The sequence below is a fragment of the Zootermopsis nevadensis genome, unplaced genomic scaffold (genome assembly GCF_977971745.1).
Source record: "Zootermopsis nevadensis isolate Lab colony 2312 unplaced genomic scaffold, Znev_1.0 Znev_ptg000022l, whole genome shotgun sequence".
Taxonomy (NCBI): Eukaryota; Metazoa; Arthropoda; class Insecta; order Blattodea; family Termopsidae; genus Zootermopsis; species Zootermopsis nevadensis.
Window position 1 is genome coordinate 23850063 of NW_028259154.1, and position 24536 is coordinate 23874598.

General features: G+C 40.4%; 2 protein-coding genes across 7 annotated transcripts in view; one reads left to right on the forward strand and one right to left on the reverse strand.

Annotated features, from left to right (window-relative positions):
* LOC110828294 (uncharacterized) overlaps positions 1 to 24536 on the reverse strand; it is a 183024-nt gene that overhangs the window by 115230 nt on the left and 43258 nt on the right. The gene's annotated exons all lie outside the window — the stretch shown is intronic.
* LOC110828296 (netrin-3) overlaps positions 1 to 24536 on the forward strand; it is a 171018-nt gene that overhangs the window by 93681 nt on the left and 52801 nt on the right. For all 4 annotated transcript variants that reach the window (XM_022060882.2, XM_022060883.2, XM_022060885.2 and 1 more), the window contains exon 2: positions 5226 to 5414. In XM_022060882.2, coding sequence (XP_021916574.1) covers positions 5226 to 5414 — 189 coding nt within the window. The remainder of the gene's footprint in view (positions 1 to 5225; positions 5415 to 24536) is intronic.

Below are 24536 nucleotides of genomic sequence, written 5' to 3' on the forward strand. Positions count from 1 at the left end.
TATTATAATTTCTATACGATGCATTTGAACTTAAAAGCGTTTAGCACAAACGTTGCCAATATGTCTAAAAGAATAAATAGTCTTATTCTTCAGGGAATTTACCTGAAAAAGAAGAAATTCCATCACAGTAAATGTGCCAAGAGCAGCTGTGAGATCAGAAGCATTATAGTTTTAAATTTTACCAATCTAATTTATACCTGAGGACGGTTAAATATAACCGAAACATGTCGTAAGAGACGTTCCAATTTGTAAATCGATCATTCGATGTGGAACGTGAAATATTTTAAATATTTTATATTTTATTATCTTATTAAAATTGTGATTTGATGGAAAATATTAAAATATTAACCTAATTCACAATATGACGCAAATATACTACCGCATTATATTTTTATTATTCTCTTAGTTCAGAAAATTTTCCTGAAATGAAGTAAAACGCTCACTTAAAAAAAACCTATGATAATACCGATAAGTAATCTGAATAATTTTTTGACATCAGTTTATTTCCTCTTTTGTACTAAGATAACTCGGTTAAGACTATTCACAAGAATTAACAGTGACTGTTCTGAGACTGAACAAAAACCAATTAATTCTGCATTTGAAGAAAGCATTTTGTTTGACGAATGTAAGTTATTCAGTGGTACAAATTTTTTACACCCATTTTCTCTGCTCGTGGAGAATGGGCACCTCCTTTTGGAGGAGTGGTACACATAGCCATTCGAAATGTTGGAACCCAATACAATTCCATCCTGCCATTCAGACACAAATTCTTTAATTGTTTCCTTCTTACGCGTAACATTCCAACGACATTTTATAAAGAACATTAATTCAATTAGTTGAACGTTAATTCGAGCATTCATTTACGCCAGCCTTAGGATGGTTGTGAAAAGGAAAACGAGTAAGTGGGAACTGAATAGAGGCAAAGCAAAATATTCACGAGAGAAATTTATTTCGTAAAGGAAACTCCGTGTTCCTCTCAAAGTCGATGTACCGTCATTTAGCACCTCCCTGCCCCACACATAATAGGAACTAATTAGTGACGCTGCGTCGTGTCAGCCCCCCGTCCTTACCCCTTTCCCCGTGAAATAACTGACACATTTAAATGGCAATAAAAAGAAAATATTCCACCGGAGTTTAACATGCCAGTCACGGAATAACCTGGTTATTTCTCGGTAATGACGACATTGTGATTTCACGGTGAACGCAGAACTGTTAATTAATCCCCAGAGATGTTCATTCACTGGCGACTGTTACCGCTACTATCTCATGTGTTATGTGACCGGAATTTCGTATGAATAAATACACAAAGACGAATTAAAGCGTTCACCTATCTTCTGCTTGTTTCAAACTATGTTATTTTATGGCTTCGCATCAACTGCAGAGGTTAGCAGCTTAATATTTTCCGTACCATAAAGGAGATATCACGTTTACAAACATCATCCTGTTCTAAATATGTTTGGTGTTTGTGTAATTTAAGACACTGCTTATGAAATCTGTAACTATTTCTCACTTTTCAAGACTAGAATCTTTTAACATGGATATACAATTACAAAGAAAAAACTATTCTCTTAATAAAAAGAAATCCAGCATAGAAATGGTAAAATATGGAAGAGTTCAACTAACAAAGAACTTGGGCAATTTTACAGGGTTTGACACGTAGGCCTATAGCACGATGATGGAATTATTCCAGTGTCAATTATCTCTATGAAAAATTAAAGAACTCTGCATATAAAGAAGCTTTTTAGACGCGCAATTGCAAATAAACGAGAATGGCCACCCCTAACACCTCGGCCGCGCTTTCCCTGTGCTATTTGGGTGGTGCGTTCAGCTTCCCTTTGTCCCGACATAAGAGGGGCTCCTACAATCATGAATATACTGGTGAAAGAGAACCAAGCCTATTTAATTATGACGTCTATCCAATTAACCCACAAGCCCTCCCGCGGCGGGCGACAAAATACAATAAAAGTAACAGGTAACATGTCTACAAAAGCCTCTTAAAACTAGCTGAAAAGATGTGGCTATTTTACCAAGAATTTTAAGAAGCCAGGCAATTATACAATATTTTAAAACCTGCCTTCATATTGAGCTTATTTATCGCTGGTTGCTAATGAACACATTGTCCGGCAATAATCTTCTCACTGCAAGTATTATTACAGACAATTAAGATCCAAATCACAGCTATTTCTTACCGTCTGCAGTAGCCTGCCCACACCCATCCACTGAGGCACAACTGGGATGTCTGTGAATCCCGTGAAGTTGAATGAGCACATAAATATTGTGGCTATGTGGAAACGTACTATATTATTCTAGTCGTTAAGATGGCCAAGAAATTGTGTTTCCTGGACCCGAGAAGTCCTCTACGGCGTTCACAAGAGCCACACATTGGCCCTGTCCTGAGACAGATGACAGCAACGCGCATTCACACATCCTACTTCTATAGGATAAATTTTTGTGGGTGCCTCAGCTGGTCTCGTTTCTTCATGTTCCCCGACTAATTCACCTCATTCAGGGGAAAATGTAATTTTACCTGTATACTGAGACCACGACGATAGACTAAAGAAAACAGGGATTTTCTTGATGTGGGAATGCACCCGTAGAGTGAGGGTTCACACTGATGAATAACATACCATTCCGGTATAGTTTCAACGGAATGCATCGATTACGATAAGACTTTAAACTTAATTTACTGTCAACGGTGTCAATTACGGATCGTCGATTACGATTATCAGTGATCAGTTTTCCCGAACGAGACAGACAAAATGAACTTTCGAAGGAAGAGGTTGGTAAATAGTATAGTGTAACACGATCTTGTGGGTCCTGTGTGAAGCGATCCCTAATGAAGGGATGGATGTGAGGTCGGTTGGCCAGGTACAGCACCCTTTGAGATGTCCTCCTCCCTCCTCACAACGTCACTTAAGCGGTACTTTTGTTGAAGAAGGGGGTCTCGCTGTTGAATTCAGACTGTGATCTTACCACCACATCTCTTCATTAATCGAGGACAAGTAATTAATTATCTGTTACTAAGCTGCTTGCATGTACCACTGGTCATGGAACTATAATTCTCCGGTTAACGTCACAATGTCCCACTGACGAAGGCTATAAATAACGTAGTTAACGAAATGCAAAATTAAAGTCTTGGCTCTCTGTATTCTTTTAATCTTACTCATTTAGTCTTATTTCGTAGGATTCTGTGAATGTCAGAATTTCTGGCAGCGGATCGAACGTCTGCAAAATAGGGAGAAATTCACTACACTGCAGCGTTCACATGGTGATAGCCTTCGGTTATGGCACACAAGTCTTAAGGTTACGAACAGGGGAGACACGGACTTATTGGGACAGAAGGCAGCTACGAATATACCGATTAGACAATCTCAGGTATCTGACAAGGGGTGGTCCTCCAGCTTGGGAGTTGAGCCGAGCTAACAATCTTTTTTTTTTATATTATAAAAATTTGTGATTTGTCGTCTATCAAAAAATGACGTCATCAAACAATGTTACGTTATATTTGTTTACTCGGCATTGTTGTACCAACACAACAATGCCGAGTAAACAAATGACTTGAGTAAGACACAGGGGGGTTTGGTCAAGTGTTTTAACCCCCCATTCGGGGGGGTGGGGGGTGGGGGTGGTTGGTTTAGTTTCTTACTCAAGATTTTAAAACGCAACCAACCCCCCGAGGAGCTCCGAAAGGAGCGCTCTGTTCTAGTTACCGTAAAAATCTAGTTTGTTACGCAGGATCTCGGAAGGACACTTCTCATAACAGTTAGTTTTTCTTTCTTTTTTTCTTTTCGCTGGTATTTGTGTCTTCTAAATACGGCATTCATTTTCAATCTTCAGATAACTAAAATGATTGGTCTTATTCTACCGACTTATAAACTCCGAGAACCAAACAATTCGTCCTGGGTCTCGGCCTGTTGAAGTGTCGCCCGAGAGGTGAACCCCAGTTACAGAACAGATTGTATTAACCTGTTGGCTGTTCGGGCCAATGACACAACTCTGGAGTGATGACAGGTGAATATGGAACATGAGTGACAGGCGAAAAGCGAAGTATACTCGATCCAGTGCCACTTTGTCCATCACAAATGTCCTGGAATGGAACAGATGTCTCCTCAGTCTGAAACCCCGAAGCTTGGTGATAATGAAAACTGGACAATTTCAGAACTTTATAACAAATGTTATGTCTGCACTCTCGATAGATTCAAGTTGATCCAAATAACAAATCTGATACTATAATTTAAATAAAAATGAAACTTTTCTCTTAATTGATATAGCAATACCAACTGATGGAAATGTAATTAAGAAGGAAGCGGAGATCTTGAAATACAACGAATGTGGAAAGTAGAAACAAAAGCAACTCCAGTAATTATAGGAGCAACTGGAGCTGTCTCCAAGTCACTCAAAAAATATTTGGCCAACATCAGGGAACTTCAGAAAACCGCCATTCTAAGAATATCATACATGAATCGAAAGGGCTGATGTAAAATATATAATAATTCCTCGCACGAAATCTGTATAATACATGTTACACGGAGAGTTGACGAAAAGAGTAGAATGTTGCTGGGAGGTTAGAGTGTGATCGGCCGCCTCTGTGTGCATCTGCTTACTTCATCTGCAACTATCAAAGGGTAGCGAGGAACGCGCACGTTAAAGTCGTGACAGGGAAAGAGCAAACCATCACTACAATCTCTGTCAGGCTATCATTATGCATTACAGAGGCATCACACGGCAGGCAGTGTGTGTGTCTTTTATCGATAACTTACAGCCGTTAATTTCAAAATACTTATGTCAGAAAGTAGGCCTAAAGAACACTCGGGAGAATACGTATATGAGCCCAAGCAGATAAAAGTAACCCAAGAATAAAGTTAATCACACAATGAAGAGCTTCTTAAATCGAAAAACTTTACTAATATTGTTACGGATAACGAGATGCGTCGAATTGTTTCATCAAGATGATGAAAAGGTTAAACAGGCTGCTTCTTGTCATGTCCTCCAGAACACGCAAGTGCGAATCCGATTTCATTCTTAAACTTGTCCTAATAATAGGTTGTTGTCCACAAGGTAATGTCAGATGATAAATGAGATATTTAACTACGATTAAACGTCCCCCTAAACACTTCTGTATCAGTTCATAATTCAATACGGTAAATTCGTGTTCATTTTCGGCGTCCGACAGAGGTGTGATTACATTTAAATTGCTGACACGTGTTCTAATTCTGTCGTTTCAGCTTGTAACTGCAATCTGCACGCCAGGCGCTGTCGCTTCAACATGGAGCTGTACAAACTGTCTGGGCGCTTGAGTGGTGGTGTGTGTCTTAAGTGTCGCCACTTCACGGCGGGGAGACACTGTCATTACTGCAAGGAGGGCTACTACAGGGACCCGACCAAGCCCATCACGCACAGGAAGGCTTGCAAAGGTAGGCCAGGCAGGCACGTGACAAATGCGCTAACACGTCTTTGAAAGTAAGTAAGTGTTTTGGTTAAAGAGTTGCTCCCTGACCTTAGAAGCCTTCTGGTACAGGTCTGCGCAAACATTCCACGTCCCGGGACCATATCACACGAGCGAAAACCTATGAAGACGGCACAAGATATGAGGTCTCCCAATTAAATGATGGATATGACTTTATACAACAAAGCCCTTCCCAAAAAAACTGATAGTCAGTCTATAGAGTAAGCAAACCAACAACTATTAACACTATAATAAGACACTATTGCCATACGCGTTTCGACCTCAAGAGATCATCATCAGTGGCATCAGGGAAATTAATACATTTAGTCAAATGGTTCAAACTGGATTCAGAATTAAAATGAAAAGTTTTAAGATGATTAGTCAGTCGCTAAGGCAGAATTTCGCATTCAGAGAGGTTAGCATTCCTGTTTCGTGTTCTGGAGTTCCCGAGTTGAGACCGGCCAACCCAACTGACGTGGTTTTCCTCTCTCCAAGGAAATACCGGAATATTACCTTAAATTAAGCCACCGCAATATACAACCGTATCCCACTAAGATAGTAGTCTAAAATATAACAATAATAACGACAACACGGCCAGGCTATGTGAAGACAGGCTTCATGTATCTCTTGTACAGCCTGGCGGTGTTACCATTGACTCGAGAAAGTACCTGTCCCTGTTCGAGAATGTCGGATTTAATTATTCCTAAAATCTAAAGGCAATTGAGAACAGTTTTGTCGTGTGTATATTAACAAAAATTACTATCTTTTTACATAACTCGCGTGTACTGCTTGGCTCCAGAATTCCGAAATTAAAGTACTTCCAATGATATACAAATTCAAGGAATCCTACATCATATTTGTTTACGTACTACTAAAGAACACGTGTCTGTATCCAAACAAATACGTGGTTTTATGACTTTCTGTAGTGATCCACGAAAGAATCTAAACCAGTACTTTCGTTCTTCCTGTCAACGACATGTGTATCCGAGGCAGAGAGACGGCACAGAACTGTGTAGCTCATTCAGTTATGTTGAGTTTCACGCAATGAACAGCAAACAAACGACCTAGGAAACAGCAGTCTGCTACAAGAGCAGTACTTTTCATCAAGACAGGATAATATTTAAGGATTGTGACTGAGGGCAGCACTGTGAACAAGATCATCTTGAATTCGGAGCAGCCAAGACACAATAACAGATGTTAGACGCATAAAACAACGCCACGACAGATACTGGATGGGTGAATCAACTGGTTTCCAAGTGACCCTGAGCTGTTTCACGAATCAAGGCAATATATTAGTGTGGACAGCGTTTGGTCTCTGGGTTATGAGGCCGTATAGTCTTGTATATTGTTACCAGCGACTCGTTCCTTCGAAACATTGGTTACCACCTACAATTCCACAATGGCGTCATAAACCACAAGACCACACTCTACATTTTCACCGCTTGAACATCTACATTTCAAGACAACACGTTAAGATCATAGATTTTGAAACAGTGGGTGAGAAAACTACGGTCCTTGACAAAATTCATTCCATCTTGTGACTCTTTTTTGTTATTATTAGCCCAATAACAAGTTTCTGACTAATTTTCATTTCCTTATACATATTATACAAATGTATTGTAATCACAAAGAAAATCGAGATATTTACGTAAATGTAAGCTACTCATTTATTTAATTTGCACACTTTTAATTGGACACAAGTAAGTCGAATGGAGATCACCAGTCAGAGTTCAGGATATCATGCCCGTATTAATTACTGATAAAACAAATTTTATGTATTTTGATAATCTTTAAATTATGGTCAATCAGGCAAACAACTGATAACCCTTTAAGAACTTTTGAAATGCTGATATTTTCTCGCGAGACCCTCCAGCCCGCGGTGTCTTAGAAATAGTAGTTCTGGCCCCCCGAGTAAATAATAGCCCATCTTTGGTTACTGGATCGAAAATATGTACGGCTTTCTGGAGACTCCTTGTGTCTTCATACTCAGGTAAAAGGAACGCTTTCTACCCTGTGCGGTTCGTAAGATAAGGCTGACCCTTATCATCAGGCACTGGGTAAATATTAAATCATTGTCACAAATTCGGGGGCTCTGCCCATTGTATAGACTAACACTTATTTTGAGAAATTTACGGAAATATGTAAGATGCTAGTATGGACAGCATTAAGTGAGATCAACAGTCGCTTATTTAAAATATATTCGACCGTGACTGGCCTATGTCTAAAAAAAAACCACGAAACGCCTCAGCCTTTGGGTGAACATTTCTAAACTCACGACGAGATGAAGTTAATCGCCCCGATGACGCCATCTTTTGCTTCAAGGCTATTTAAAACGACTGCATTTTTATCGGATGATCATAAATTTATCCGTAACTGAATGATTCGAAAATACCGCAACGGTAAACACTTCTGTTCCTCGAATAAATGGCATGCAGCACGCTGTTTCTGAAAATGAAGTCTAAAGCAATAAAACAGAAACTTAGACAAATGTCCGCCATTTTATTCCAATACGCTCACCAATTGTCGTTTAGGGGAGTTCTGAAAAAGAAAGAACTTCCTGCTATATTCCTCAATGTCTTTCCATCAGCCCGTCAGTCACCAACGACGCCCCAACTGCTGGGTTGACGTCAGTCAAATTCTCTATTATGGATTAAATTATTATAACCATTTTAATTTTGTTCAGTTTGTTCCATTTTAATGGACGATTTATTTAAGAACCTAAATAAACTTTATTGCAGTCTATAAGCTTCAGTCCTTTAACAGATTTCGACGAAACTTACTTCGAATACACAGTTCAATGCAACGTCTGCCTTTCTATGCCTATGCCAAGTTTCGTGGCATTTAGACCAGATCTAATAATACTAATCTAAAACAATATATAATATAAAACGTACTTAAATCAAAACAGATGTTGGAACTGATAGTAATTTCATGAGATATAAAATCATTATTGAGATTATTTGTGATTCCCATTTAGTTTACCGGAGGGAAATTCGTACATAAATCTTGTCAAAAATCCTGAAACGAAGAGACTACTTATGAAACCTGTGAAGAATTATTATTTTCATTATTATGATGTATCAAAATTAATCTTAAAAATTTAGCATCTAAAGATGTGGACTAGATTCATCGGGCTCGTTAATGAGCCTTCATTTCTATAAAAGAGTGGAAATTTTGTTACCAGCTGAGTGACTGCCAGGTTCTCCATAAGAAGACCATGAAGTTGGTCTCCTTCGAATTGCGACATGATACGTGCGCTGCTGTTTTGTATACGCAAAATAGACCCGCGTCTGATCCCGTGCGTCAGTACGTTGTGATGCATAGCTCCGCGTTGCCTCCTGAAACCTGCGGTTCTCGCTGAAAAGAAATGTAGACGTGCCAATGATTCGCCTTGACAGGTCTGCATAGTCTGAGAGGGCAGCGAGGTATCTAGGAACAGCGCCTCGTGATGCTGCTGTGGCTTGCCACCTTTTTCTTTACAAGAGGCTGGTTCACAAGCGTCCGAAAATTACCTGCTGCTTCGTAACCGCTCTGACATTTCACGAGTCATGACCACTTCCCCGTTGCTCGTTCCCGCTTCGCAGGACAACCAAATATTTTATTTGTTGGTCTTTGGTCTCCTACCATTTTCGCATCTATTTATGCGTCTATTTTAAGCATATTTAGATGGTCTCAAAACATCTCATTCATCCATTAAGTCTCCGCCAATCGACCATATTATAGGCCACATGAATCTAATCCACACCCTCATACTTTATTTCTGTAAGAACGGTTTAATATTATTCGCCCATCTATGCCTAGGTTTTTCAAGTGGTTTCTTCCCTTCAAATTATTCTACTAACTGTTGTATGTATTTCTCATTATGCATCTTATTAAAATATTTTAATTTCCGTGTTTTAATAAGCTAGCCTTCATATCAACAGAGAGCATTTGCTCTTGGTAATGACGCGACATGCTTCCAGGAACATCTTGTTATTTTAATAAATGTCATGGTCTCCATTCTAAGATTTATCAAGGAATTACTTGTTAAAAATAAATATACATGGGAAGAAATTCTGATATTTCGGAAGATAAACAGCTTTCAACTTTATTCGCCTACAGTTAACTACCAAAATAAGCGAAACGAATGCTATTATTTTGTCAGTAAGACTGGGCATATTCGATAGCGCTTCAGATACAAAAACTTATCTTTATTTGTTCTTCTTATTCTTCCTTCCCTTATACTTGTGTTTACTTCCTTTTTATTTTAATTTTCGTCTATCATCTCCTGTAGTTAATATTATAGGGATTTATCTGTCATTTAACCTGTTAGTCAGTTCGTATTCTTCCTTATGTGGTAGATCGGCTCGTCACAAGACATCTGCCTACACAGTACGGTACATGAAAACTAGGAACACATTCGGAATTCAAATCTGCGATCCCAGCGTTCGAGCGATGCCAGACTGCGCGCTCATGAAAACATCTGCACGCACAAAATCTGTTTCTCTACTAACACTCCTAGTGCTTGGTGCCCACACTGAACAGACATCGTGGGGGTCGTAAGAGCAATGGAGCAATGCCACACGTCTCTCGTTCACGTCTATTCCTTGAAGCTATCAAACAGCATCAAAATAACGCGGCCCTATCTAATACAGTATTTTTAGCTGTTCCCACAGTCAGTGTGCAGCGGAGTCCCTGGCTTGTGTCATTAAAACGCCGTGAATGTCAATGTACAGCTAAATAATGTCTGTATTCCAAGAAATCTTTTCTTCCTCTAGCCTTTACAGATTCTCAACTTCACAGACGTAAAGGCTAAGTAATTCACACGGGGAATTATCAAGGAAGCACTACAGACCCACAACTAAATCTTTGGAACTATTAAACGAATTCCGGGCACAAATTACCAAGAAAAATCCGTCCTCGGCAGATACTTTTGTGTAGTCTATACGAATAAAATTATACTGTCCACTTTTCTACGATTCTTAGTCTCTAGCCTTGTTACCAGTCGACCACAACAGATCTTAAGGTGTCAGAAGGACATATCAGCCACCCTTGTAGCTCGGTAAACATTTAATTCATAAAGCGATTACTATGAGGAATAACGATTTAAATAATAGAATAGGTCTATTTGTCAGCACAAATATTTTGTCGTAATAAATAAGAAATTTCCATTGCAGAATAATTACGCTCCTCGGTATTTGTCAGTGACACACTGCATAGAATAACAGAATATTCTTTATATTTCCTCAGTGGAGACCCGGGTGTAGTCGTGGACGACTTCGTGCGAGATTCGTGATGGACAATGTGGCGTTGGGGCAGGTTTTTATCAAAATTAATCGGTTTTCGCCTGCCAATCAACATTCCACCATTGATCCACGCTCATCTATCACCGACCCAAGAGATGTGCGACAGAACTAACCAAGCAGCATGTTGTCACAACCTCGGTCTTAAGTTAGGGGCTACGTCTGACCCAACACATGACTGATCTTGGAGTGAAGGCAGTTTAATTTAGTATTTTGATAATATTCGACATACCAGATAATTTTTCGAGTAATAATAACTGTCTACATTTTAAGACATAGTCCTTTTGACCAATCAAGTTTTTATGCCATACGTAACGGTGGTCTAGCGGTCAGAACACTAGCCTTGTAAGCCTGGGGTCCCGGGTTCAATTCCCGGCGGTGCTCAAATTTATAACTTGTGTTGGGCAAGGCCGTGGTCTAGGCAACACGGAGTTTCCTTCCGGGGGCTTCCCCGGTTTCTCCGTGGCATCCCAACAATTACTCCACTCACACACAGAAGAAGGCAATGGCAAACCACTTCTGATCATCTCTGCCAAGAATGTATATATGTATGAGCAGGTCTCTGACAACCTGAAGAGGTTGGAAGGATTCTGTTCATAATATATGGACCTGTCGTCAGACAGAACACTACAAATAATAAAACGTATCACCAAGTACTGTCATCAGGAGGATGTTAAGAGAGTGTAGATAAGTGGCAATTAATGTGGAGGTGAAGAATGCGTACGAAACTTCGTTGCGGAAAATTCTTGAAGACCTTAAAGATGATAAGAAAATAATATTAAGATCGATTTAAATAATAAAGGTTCTGAATTCGAGACGTGGTGACAGTCGCTCATAATCGCGTCCTATGGCAGATTTCTGTTTTTAGCCTTGAACTTCCATATTCTGATACGACGGTGTTGTGAAGAAAGCATTCCAGCGATGAAACTAACTGTTCGTGCGCGTGTTAACTGAGGCTCCGGAGGTACACCGCGTCGCCACACCAAACCAAACCTTTCCAGTGGCTTTATATCATCCAGTTTGACGTATTCTTGGAATTCCTCAAACTTTTTTTGTTGCTGTTATCTGGTGTACAGTATTCTTCTCAGTGGCACCCAGACCCGCCGCTTCGTATGGAGAATAAATATACAGGGCGACGGGAAATAAATGCCAGTCTGTAAACAGCTTGACGATTCAGATATTGCAAGCGAATTGATCGGCCGAATGTTCGGGCTCCCGACCAAGACAGACAATCAGTAAATGAACACAGTGATGACACGACAGACTGGCATTCTGAAATTCTGAAGGTACTCGGTTCGAATCCTAGCGAATACTGTCTATCCCGGTCGATGTATTAGTGGGTTATTTAACAGCGTTGTTTCAATTGGAACTGTTATATAGCATCGAATGATATGGGGAAGTCATCCTGAATGGTAAGTAGGGGTCGTTTAGGAATTTTTTTCAGTGTATACGTGGTATATTTTAAGGTACTATTCTGATATTCGCCTGCAGACTCTGACGAAAGCCACTTAAAACAACCCGGACTCCGGTAGCCCTACCGAAATTCGAAGCTCCTATCTTTCCAATACAAGAGAGAGAGAGTTCCAAATTTTAAAACAGATGCAAGAGTGAACCTCACATTCGACTTCCGTTGTGATTTAACCATTTCCATGCTATGTGCAACACATTTCGTGTACTGGTCGGAATTTATTCGGTATATGAGGTCCAAAAGAGCCATCTACTACCATCTCTCAAGAGACAGAACTAAGAGCTAATTATTCGTGGCTCTTCAACAACAGAACTTACATGTTACCGTGGAAATATAGCCTAGAGACATACAGACGGACAGACTGAGAGGATGTTTATATAAAACCGCGAAGAACGTGATAAAGCTCTTCCTTCGTTCAATCCCTTTCAAGACTGAAAGGAATCATTTCTTTCCTGTCACCCTATAGATGTGAAAAAGAGGAGACTGGTGGTGATTCCATTTGGGGAAGGGAAACAGCGCGGCTGAAATTCAGTTATATTCAACTCTGGAGGTTCAGTTCTGTGATTTTTCATGTCTACGGCCTTGGACGTTGACGGACAGATCGAGAGGAGACCAACTTGCGGTTCTATTATTTTCTTACAGAAATTCCTTCTGTTGTATGCTTTTTATTTTCGTACTGCAAACCATCTACAAGAATGCACTTCAAAATAAGAAGTGCACAGCTGTTGGTAGAAGACCACAATATTCCTGCATGTCCTGTGAAAACACTCGTGGAGAGAAACCTTTAAGAATGTAGCAGAAATTGAAGTAAAAATATAACGTTGTGGGCCTATAGACTGGAAGTAGCGTCCTGCCTATTAAACTATGCAAGGACTTACTGTGGCTGAATTCTGTTGTGCCTGGCGGATAGCCCGTTGCCAGCTAGTGGGTGGCAACGGGCTGGATGGTTGGGGTTCGATTCCCCAAAGGGACAGGTATCTTGTTGCCTTCGGATCCGAATCGCCTCTGGAGTCAATCAAGCCTCATGCCCAATGGGACTGGGAGATCTGTCTGAGGGGGTAAATCAGCCGGGGCGACAGCCTAAGCGTATGGAAATTATCTGTATTCCATCCATCATGACTTTCACTTAGTCTAGGAAACACTGGTGAGCTCTTGTGACCATGATTATGAACTTCTGGATTCCTTTACGCACTAGAACAGCGACTATTAGCTTCTCAAGGAGGACTCTGTTTAACTATTATAATTTGGAAACAGTCAAATACTAAAGCCAGCGTGGTGATGTAAGGGGCAGCTTTGTGTATGGAGCAAATCTTGTAACGATCACCGAAATGGAAAAGAAAGGATTTTCACTGAGGCACTGGATAAGCCGCTGAAACTGATTTACGTAATCAAACAAAGGTGAGCGTAATGATATAAAACCGTGTAACATTACAAGATTATTAAAACTATAAGCTGCTTCATTCTCATTTCAATTATGCCTGAAATTTATACGAAAAATGTGTTCAAAAAGAAAGGACAATAAGAAGACTGTTTACAAATAACAGAATACATCGTCTGACACTTTGGGAGGTGCTAAAATGTTTTGAAGTTTTGTTACAATTCGACAGCCAGTCCCACAGTTATGAAGTAAGTTACTTCAAAAGAGAAACTGAGAGCGGGGTAACCTCATAAGAATTTCCTTTGACTTAAAAATCAACCTCCAATATGCAAATATGTAACGGGTGTTCTCTTATAAAACTGAAGCCAACTTCCCATCAAATATCCTTTAAATTAGTTTTTGCTGAGGGAAAATAAATGTATATTTTCTATTAAAATGGATCTTCCGCTCCGTTCCTCCATATGGAAGGAGGGAGGATTCTTTGATCAAGTGATCCCTTTGTGTTCCCGAGAATGGCTGATGACACTGGTGTATCGATTTATTGACAGCGGAAGTTGTTTTTGAAGACGGGAAGTGAACACAAGGAGGAGCGGCCTGTTGAATAATTAGACATGCTTATAACGGAGTACGGCTCCTGCACATGATAAATGAATTGGAAACCAAGTCCTGCTCGCTGTTCATGTTGTGAACTTCAGTTCAAGTCTCGAAGTTATTAGAGGCCTATGTAATTAAATGATTATAGCCCAATCAGATAGGCTTGGTGTGTGTTCTCACGGCAGTGAAGATGTTGATGTTGTTGTTCTGCTGGGCTGCGACGCCGTGTGGACGTGTTAGATACCGACGTTTCAGAGAAGCACAATGTATATTTGTCTGGAATACTGGTGTTTAACCAAGTCATGGTGTTACAACCCCGAAGACCAATATCGACAAATTAGTCTGTCTTCTGTCACTTCACATTTTTCTAGAACATTTCACCTAAATTTTTCAAGAATTATAAATACTAGGATAGTATTTTATCTGCATGATTTGCTGCTCCAAGGCAGAAATAATAATCTGTGGCGATGGGTAGGAAGGGAGGCGATAATTAAAAACGCGCTATATCCCAAGCAAGATTCGAACCCGCGACTTCAGCATACCCTTCACACAGAATCTTGAGGCTTAAGCTACACGGCCACTGAAATCACCACTTAATATTTTAATGCCTTTAACTCACTCTAGTATGCAAAGTGGACAAATAGACAGGGATCGAAGAATCGTCGAGGGCCGCCCTACTTCTAACACTGTATATGACTTTCACGGTTCTCTCGTTAGGCTAATTAATGGCTCCAAAGAAAACAGATTACTTAATACTGCATATCTAGAAATTAATTAAAGTTGCATACTTGCTGGGACAAAGAAAGTCCTCATTTATAGCAGTGTTTGTCCACATGAACTCAGCATCACATCTAACATTCGCTCGTTTATTACGTGGATGCCGCTGTCTGCACCCTACACAAATACACACGGGCTGCGCGGCGGAAGAGTGGCACAAGGCACCATCACGTTCATGAAAGTGTTTGTCACATGCAGACATACTCACAAAAAATGATTCTGAATGGTGAGCTGCAAAGGGGAAAAATCGCAGACTATTTCAAAGGCACAATCATGAAATTAGTCTCGAGTAACCGAAGAAAAACACGGAAAACCCCGACAAAGACAGTCGGTGCCGAGACTCGGATGAGAAGTGTTACCACTTAAGCTAACCTGTTCTTTGTGCACAGCGAGAAAGTTAAACGCCTTGTGCGAAAGTCATAGTCGTCCGTGACTTGGTAATAGGCGCCTGTTCAATTGAACGTCTGCCTTGCAGGGCACGGTCATTTCACTGACTGGATTGTCACGGGACGTACTGTGTTTAGCGTCAACACTTTTCACACTATGGAGTACTTCCTTTTCGATAGGAAATGAGGGAAATTAGAAACACCAAGGTGTAGGATAGTTCCAGGCAAGATTCGAACCGCTGTGCTGACCTGTTTAGTGGCTTCCTAGAACACAGAAAAGGGCACTTGTTCTATTAATGCTCTGAGAGCATCATCCCTCCAGAGCCTCTGGCATTTAGCTGACATCAACAGAGAAACGGAGCTTTATTAAGAAATCCGACCACCGATTACAGCAAGCAATAGCAACAATTTACTCTTTTATATAGTCGAACTGTAATCAGTTTGAGAGTGCACTTCTGGTAACAAAGCCACCGTAGACCTGTCATTGTTTGCCTTGTGCCTGGCAGCTGATACGGGTATTTGTTTGGATGATGGGGTATGATTTAGCAGGCGTCTGCCTGCATCTCCTGTGTACGCTTCCAAGGGGGAACGAATTGCCCGTGTTCCTCTTTGCAGCATGAAGGGGACTACTCCTTTCTACAAAACTGTCGAAGGCTGAATGTGACAATGTTCAAGATTCTTGGAACATGCTGATACCGACCTGGCACTAACGATGAGATGCATTAACCCTACAGACTTAAAATGAAGGGTTATGAGATCGTTTGTGCCGAGCATAGTAACTAAGCTACTAAAATAAAAGGTGAATAAAACAAGCCATATTCTGTTGAATTCTAGCATGTCTACATTTCAAGTAACAATTTGTATTTTTAAGTTACTAATGTATAATCGTATCCTCGTTGTTATGTTTGCAAGCGTAATCAATGCCAGCTACAGGTGTGCATGAGCCAATATGTTCAATACTGTATTCGGATGTACTTGACACAGACTGAGATAAATGCATAATGATCCCCATAGCTTGTAATTACTCTTCAACAAATTTTATTGCGGTATTCAAATCAACGTGAATCAGACTGAACTAACACGTAGCACGCACGCCTGAAGTGATTCTGCCCTATTTACAACAGCACTGCTGTTTCGTCGTTAAAACACCAACTACGTCTACAGAAATATGCCCCAGTTCTTCGTCTCCTCAGCATAAGAACCGCCAACATCTCATGGCTAAAGAAAAGAGATCACTTGAGAAGAATAGGTGCAGATGGAAGGGTATATTAAAACAAATTCTATGGAAATAAACTCCCTTAACTGGTTCAGGCTGACTCGTTTAAAAACACCGATAAAAATTTAGATTTTATACCAGACTGCGAAGATTTGACCAGCTAAACTCCTATTAGTTTCTCAAGAAAGACTCTACTTAATGGTGTTCGTGTTATTATTGTTGTTGTTGTTGTTGTTGTTGTACGGTAATGGAAGATGGAATGAAAACCAAAGTTTCCAAACTGAGTGATATATAATGTCGTTGCTGAGTCTACTCTGATCTTAATTTCATCATGAGTATCAGTTTTATATTTCACTGTTGTTGAACTCTTCGTCACCAGACTTAATTCCTTTGTAAAACGCAGTGTAAATACAGACTGTCACGGCTATGAACTTTACTACGACTCTGTTATACACGTGAGTCAACAGTGACGAGCTGGGACGGAACACTGAAGGGAGTCGCAGGTCCAAGAGTGGAGGGGAACGAGGAATATGTTAATATACAGCTTTAATAAAGTACGGCTCAGAAGAATTAATCAAACACACCCTCATTTCTCCTATACAGCTTACGTCTGCAGAAGTAAATGGTTTCAAGTAACTTCTATCGAACCAGCAGATTAAACATCTAACCACGCTCACATGATTCCGCGAATTGACGCTATCCTGAGTCAGATGGATACAGTTCACAAACTCACATCCTATTTCCTTACGATTCACTTTAATATTATCCTCCCACCTACGCCCATAACTCTGAAGTGTAGCTTTCCTTCAAGTTTTTAATCCGAACTGCCTTAGTACGTTAAAATCCTCAACATGGATGTGTGTATTTCGACAGCTCATACTATGCCACTGAGACAGTTGTGATATTGACTGTAATTTAAATGGTAAATAGAGGCAAAAATGTGTAACCTATTTGAATAGAATGGACAATGAATAACTCCAATAACATTCACTTCAGTACAAACCAAATGGGTATAATAGAGACACAAGAAACCCTACACGATTTGGCTGTGAAGTCGAAACAGGCTTGAACGTAATCCATGGAAGACAGAAAAAGGAGAAGACAAATTGAAATGAAGGTTCAATAGCTGAGCCCCTGAACTGTGGAACCATCACTCCTCATGACAGCAAACGGCTTCATGTACTCAACACTGCCCGGGCTTTGGATGCACTGCTTGGAGGTGCTGGGGTATCCTCCGTGCGAAGTTCGTCACTTGCCTTCGGAAAAGTCATTCAGAAGGAGACTTGAGTGTTAAAAATATGAACATGGTGAGTTTATGGCTGATAACTCTGAGTTAAAAACAAACCAATTACAAGAAATGCTGCACTCATCAACATGACAAGAACAAATGTGTACATAAAAAGTGTCTAGCAAAGTCCATTAAAAGTAACAAAAAAATCCACCACAAGCTGCCGGAAACAGCTTTAAAGAGTTTATGAATTCAAACAATATTAGTTATAACACTGGTTGGGAAGCCTGAGGGGAAGAGACCTCTGGGGAGACCTAGACGTAGATGGGAGGATAATCTCAGGCGGGATCTATGGGAGATAGGAGTTGAAGGTGACTGGATTTTGTTGGCCCAGGACAGGGTCCGGTGGAGGGCTTTGGTTAATTCGGTGATGAACCTTCGGGTTCCGTAAGCCATCTGGTTGGTTGGGTCCACTATTTGGGAAACCTGAAGGGAAGAGACCTCTGGGGAGACCTAGACGTAGATGGGAGGATAATGTCAGGCGGGATCTATGGGAGATAGGAGTTGAAGGAGGCTGGATTTTGTTGGCCCAGGACAGAGTCCGGTGGAGGGCTTTGGTTAGTTCGGTGATGAACCTTCGGGTTCGGTAAGCTATCTAGTTAGTTAGTTAGTTAGTTATAACACACGTGGGCCTAATCTTTTGAGGAGTGACAGTCCTTGAAGACAAAGTGGAACGAATCATGAGTTACAAAGAACCTATACAAAAATGACTTGGGTGCTGTCTATCGTGTAAATAACTATGTCAGCAGAAATAAAAGTTTCTCCATTAATTTGATGCATTATTTGGAATGATTAGGCGACATAAATCACCTCTGAGGCAGTTTATTTCCTAAAATTCGCTATCTGTAATATTTCTTGTGGAAGACTCAGCCATATTTGTGGAGCTTCCCTTCCTGCTTGGAGTCACTGGAGCGTGTCTGTCCGTCCATCTACCTTGACTTAGCATACAAAGCATATTTCCCCCCCTGGCCTTGTGATCATGAGGACCCGAGAAAGGGGGACGATAATCAGCCCTCAGCAAGTCAAGTGACAAGTGAGGACAGAAGCAAGAGGAGCCCTCGACCCCACCCAAGTCTCAAACGATATAAGATGTCATTGTTTAAATTATAGCTATCTGATACATGTAACTAATATCCATCGCAGACAACAATAATGCCAGTGGTCACGATTGAAGTGGGCCCTACATTTCAAGTGGGAGAACAAGTACCTAAATGTTTAATCGTTGCTTGCAGCTGGAACCACAGTCGTCCAGTCAAAGTGTTATACGAGGTAACCAACAAGAAGTTTTGGGAAGAATTTTTGTTGAGTATTATTTTTAATTATTCCTTCCGAATACAGAACCTTTAACAGTTAATAATTTTGTAAATAAGATTCTGTTTACACGACATTTGAAAAATTGCCAGTAACGTAAACTTGCATTGGATCTATTCCGAACCAGATGAATCCTGTAGCTCGCGTCCCAAACCACGAAATTATAACAATTAAATAGAAACATCTTGGGTGTTTTGCCCATTTTTTGGATATATTTCAGAGCCGGATTTTCCAATTTAGATCGTACTATTACAACAAAATTATAGTTCCTCTGCAACCCAGTGTTAGAGTCTACGTCCCCAGTGGTTAGTTACGCCATGAATCACCACTCCATCGACGTGATGTGTTTAGGGAGATTAATCTAGACTGTGGAAAACATAAGCTGGCCCCGAGGGATATGATACCAGTCATATTTCCACAGGCTTGTTGGCATAAAATGACTGGAATTCATTTCAGACAAGTTATAGTCTGTACGATGCGAATGGACACCTAGGCGCATCCCAAAATCATTTGTCATGCGATATTTCTATTTAACTGCCTTACGGGTTTCTGTACGTTAATATCAGTGATAATGAATACCCTTATTTGTTAATATATGGATATGAGAATACAACCTCTCATCATGTCTTTTACTTTGTGTTTGTACACAGAGTTTAATAAAATCTGTCTTGCTGTATTTTTTTCAAAAGTGTTTGTTCTTATAATCTGACAAAACACCAAAACAATTAAACAGATAATCTTTATTTTTAGCTAACAGAAGTCCTTTATGGTTCGCGTGCAAATGATCCGTTACCACCGTCATTATTATTACCATACCATAAGCGAAACGTTAGATTGCACAATCAAGTAATTCACAGATTTTGGTGAGATATTCCCTTGGGAGACATTCACTTGAAAGTCCGAAAAAGATACTCGAGGATAAATTAACATTCAGATGGATCGTAGAAAGACCGGTTGTGGGGATGGGAGACGAATGGAACTAGCTCAAGATCGTGTTCAATGGCGAGCTTTGGTATCACTGATGTTGATTGAACCTTTGGGTTCCCTACTGGTAATCATAGTGTTTGTTACCTTTTCAAGGAAGGCAAAGCTCTCGGATCGGAACACTGAAAAGTAAACTCCACCGGAAAAAAAATATTCTCAAGTGTATGTAAATTGCGATTTTATAATATTCCGTCTTTCTGAATTCCATTCAAATTATCGCAAGATTCTTCGTTCCTTTCTTATCGTTCTTCTCTCTTTCTTTCTTTGCTTTGTTCCTGGATTCCTCGTAATTTCGCACGAATGCTGAATTAGCATCATGAAATAATCTAATACTGCATCTCATATCCCATCCTATTCGCCATTCGTTTTATCACCCACCCCAGTCAAAAGGTTAAAGTACAGTCTGCTCCAATAAGTATCTCCGCGTTTTGAGGGTAGAATACGGGACCACAATACTGGGAGAAGCCACTGGAAACAGACACGAACTAGGTATCAAAGAATATAAGTTAAATCTCTTTCAATCACGGTCACTGGCACGTGAATCCAGAAATGTGCTCTAGAACTCACTCTGGGGGAGAAGGTAAAGTCTGAAACCAATTAAGAAAATCACATTTCATCACAAATGAATTGTAGCATTCAGACAAAATTCCGCCATCACAAAATCCTTTATTTTTCCAAATCGTTTCACTCTTCTCAAGAAAGAAGGTCGCACCGGTACACGCTCTAAATAATTGGGGATGCTATTTTACTTGAAAGAGTACAGAGATAATTAAATACCAAGCAAAGTTTCCGTTTACAAGAGGTCGCAACTGGTTCTATCCCGTGCCATTTGAATCCAGTCTGCAACCCCCACAGCCTTGTTCTTTCAGATGAATTTTAATATTATCCTCCCATTCATGTATATGAGTCCCAAGTCATCTGTCTCTCCTCTCTTCTGGTTTTCCTACCAAAATGTTTTATGCATTTCTCATCTTCCCCATGCGTGCTCAATGCTTCGCCCATTTCAGTCTCCTTCATTTTATTACCCTATTGTCGATCCGATAGATTGGAAACTGGAATTAACAATATTGTAATTCCATAATGTTATTCGATCTCTCAAATCACTTCAATTTATTCAATTCTAATCGAATCACATGAAATAAATTAAACTATGACCGCATCGAATTGGGGAATTCGTCATCTGTGATTCGAAGAAAGGCCAAAACGACCAAACGACCTCACCAGTTGATAGAATATTATAAAGTAATCCCCACAACGTGCACACGCGGAACACTCTCAGATAACCAGGTATTTCCTGATTTTCTTACAGAACTGTACGTAGGGAACAGGCCCGAAGATAATTTGTTTTCCTGATACAATCGTTCTCTTCTCTGTTCCTCCAGCGGCGTCCGCGAAACAAAACACTGGATGGAACCGCATCGCAGATCGTCACATTGGGATCTGTACTGCCCTTATGGGAGGAAGCTGGTTGGTTGGGGGTCTTTACTGCCCCCTAGGGAGTCTGGAGGGTGTTGAAAAGCAGGATGTTGGGGAAGGCAGGCAGGCAGGCAGGCAGGCCTTGTTACCGCAGTGTGCAGTGACCAGCAACATGCTGAGCTTTCAGTTTTAGTGGTTACACGGACGACCACCTTACCTCTGACGAGGTTTATTGGCAACAATATACCCTACCACAAAAGCAGAATTTGGTTCCGGTCTGGCCTGTATTGACCGGAGTAACAAGTAAGAGCAGTTAGATGCCGAACTCCACCGGCAATGTGCTCTTCAGTCGATACTGTCACCAGCTCGAGGTGATATCTACCACTACATATAGTTCGCTATTAATTCACAGTCAGGGCTGGACGACTGGAGTTCGATTCCCAACGGTGGCAGAGGGTTTTTCCTCTAGCCTCTGCGTCCAGACCGGCTCTGGGGCCCCCCAGCCTCCTATCCAATGGGTACCGGGGTCCTTTCCCGGGGGTAAAGTACGGCCGGGGCGCGACGCTGATCACTCAACCCCATCTAGTACCGAGGGCAAGAAAGAGTAGGAAATATATGTCCTTTCCTGCCCAGGTTTGTTTGTTGTAAGAGCCAATAATAGTAATAATAAATCATAATAGTAAGAGGTGTAGCAAGCATGGCGGAGTTAAGATGCGTATAAATGCATCCTGAAAAACCTGAAGGAATAAGAACACTGGAGACTTAACTAGCATCGCTGGGAAGATTAAGATGGAATGGAGGTAATGAAATTTCATCCCATCAAATGCTGAGATATTACCTTAAAATAAGGCCGCGACAGCTTCCTTCCAAATTGCTTCTAACTTATAATTAATTTATTCATCCAATCACTTGACGCTACATTCTGAGCTACTGACAGCGTCGTTAAACAAGTCACAAATAAATAAGGACGCCGTGACGGGTTCCATTAAAGCTGGGAAATTTCTCGACTTGCTGAGCAACTATTAGCTTTTTAGGAGGTCTGAACCATAGAATTAGACAGTTACCGACAGCGTCCGAGACTCACAAATTAAAGCCAAGGAGAACTTTCAGTACCTACAAAGAATTGTGAAAGTTACGTATTTCTTTTATATCTGATTGAAGCATTAACAACTGAACAATGCACATGATCGTCACTAACCTAACCTAACCTAACCTAACCTAACCTAACATAACCTAAACTAACCTAACCTAACCCAATCTATCTCAACAAAATCAAAAGTGTCGCTGTCACTCCCACTTCACAAGTCTGTGTCTGTGTCTTCATATTACCGATTGTATGAAATTAAATGTATGATTTTTGGGGTAGCCTCCAAAGATAAAACGTCCATATCAGATTTTATCGATATCCTTCAAGCTATTCTCGGGTCATGCGGAGAGACGGACGGACGTGGTCGTGTCGAACACATCGTACTAAGAACGCATAATAATAATAATAATAATAATAAATAAAACAAAGAAGACACGGCCCAAAAATGTCTTGCGCCTAAATGTATTCTGCAGTAGAATTACGGTGGAACATCTGGGGGACGTTCATTCGCTTTCCTATCGTTGCTTGCCAGCACGTTCTGTCTTCAGTATGAGGCCGACCGACCGCGGTCTGTTGTAACACCAGTTCCAATTTGTCACTGCGCTCTTTTGTACGAGATAAAGCCCATCCGGTTCCTGTTTTTGCTTCAGTGACAGTCAGGTCTCCCAGCCAGAAAGAAGAAGTTTTCATGGTTCTAAAAGACAGCTCACTAGTACACAATAGTTTTCCACACGCCAGAAAAACGAGATAATTTCAGTCATGACCAATAAATACGTGCTGCATTGTTCCTAGAAGGCAATTTTAAGACCGAGGGACGACGTGTCTAAGAAACTGCGTGTGTCAGTAGATTCACTTTTGTTTTTCTTTATAGGTTTTACAGCTGAAAGGCTGTAAAATAACAATTTATAATATTTACTTTCAGAAATTACTTCCAGTGAATTTTACGATCTGTCACTCAGAAGCTGGTATGAGCTATCTCTTGTTTTAATCCACTATCCAAATATTTTTTCTCTGATAATATCCCTAAAGATATGTACTGGGTATTTTATAAATTTACATTACTGAAAGAAATCGAAACCTAAATGCTGCTATCAACCACGAGATTAAATTATTGGACTCAGAATTTCCCCCGCACTCCATTCCTAAGAGAGTTCCAGGACATAATTTTATGTTCCCCGACTTTACAGCAAAAGGTTCTGCCTTTGAGCCCTGACTGGATACACTTCAATCCAGTACGCATTTTTCAGTTTCTTAACATCCGTTCCAATCATGTGATCTACTTCTTAGTACCCCACATGACGTAAAGGTAAACTTCAGGTGACTTCTTAAAAATTTATCTAACACAGGGATCCTTAAATCAGACCTTTATTTTGATTGGGGGGGGGGGCTGTATTCCTGGTCCTGATTAATATTATCCTGACAGGTTCATCTTATTTTATCTCTGTCCATCCGTAGATGCTGTGGCAGTATATTTATTACCTTGAATCACATCATTAACCAATTCTTGCGCACATCGTCCCCCATTCAGAAATTAACAATAATTCTCCCATTCGAGATACATAGCACGCGCAGTTAAGAACACGCTGGAAAGCAAACCAATGAAACAAGTCATTATGTGAACTGTTTACGATATGAATATGATAATCCAGTATATATAGATAGCCTATTATGTCCTGAAGTAAACCACAAGAACCTTACGACAGCTTGTAGCGGCTTAGAGTATTTCATTTCGAAAATGCCAAAAGCTAGATTACCAAAAATGTCGCATTTCATTACATAAGAGACAAATGTCCCTTTGCTTAACCGCTCTTCAAGAGACGAATTGGGAGCTGAATTAAAGCTCCAAGAATTTTTAACTTCGTCATTAAAGGGAGGTCAGTGGTCGATCTTTCCTCGCTCCTCC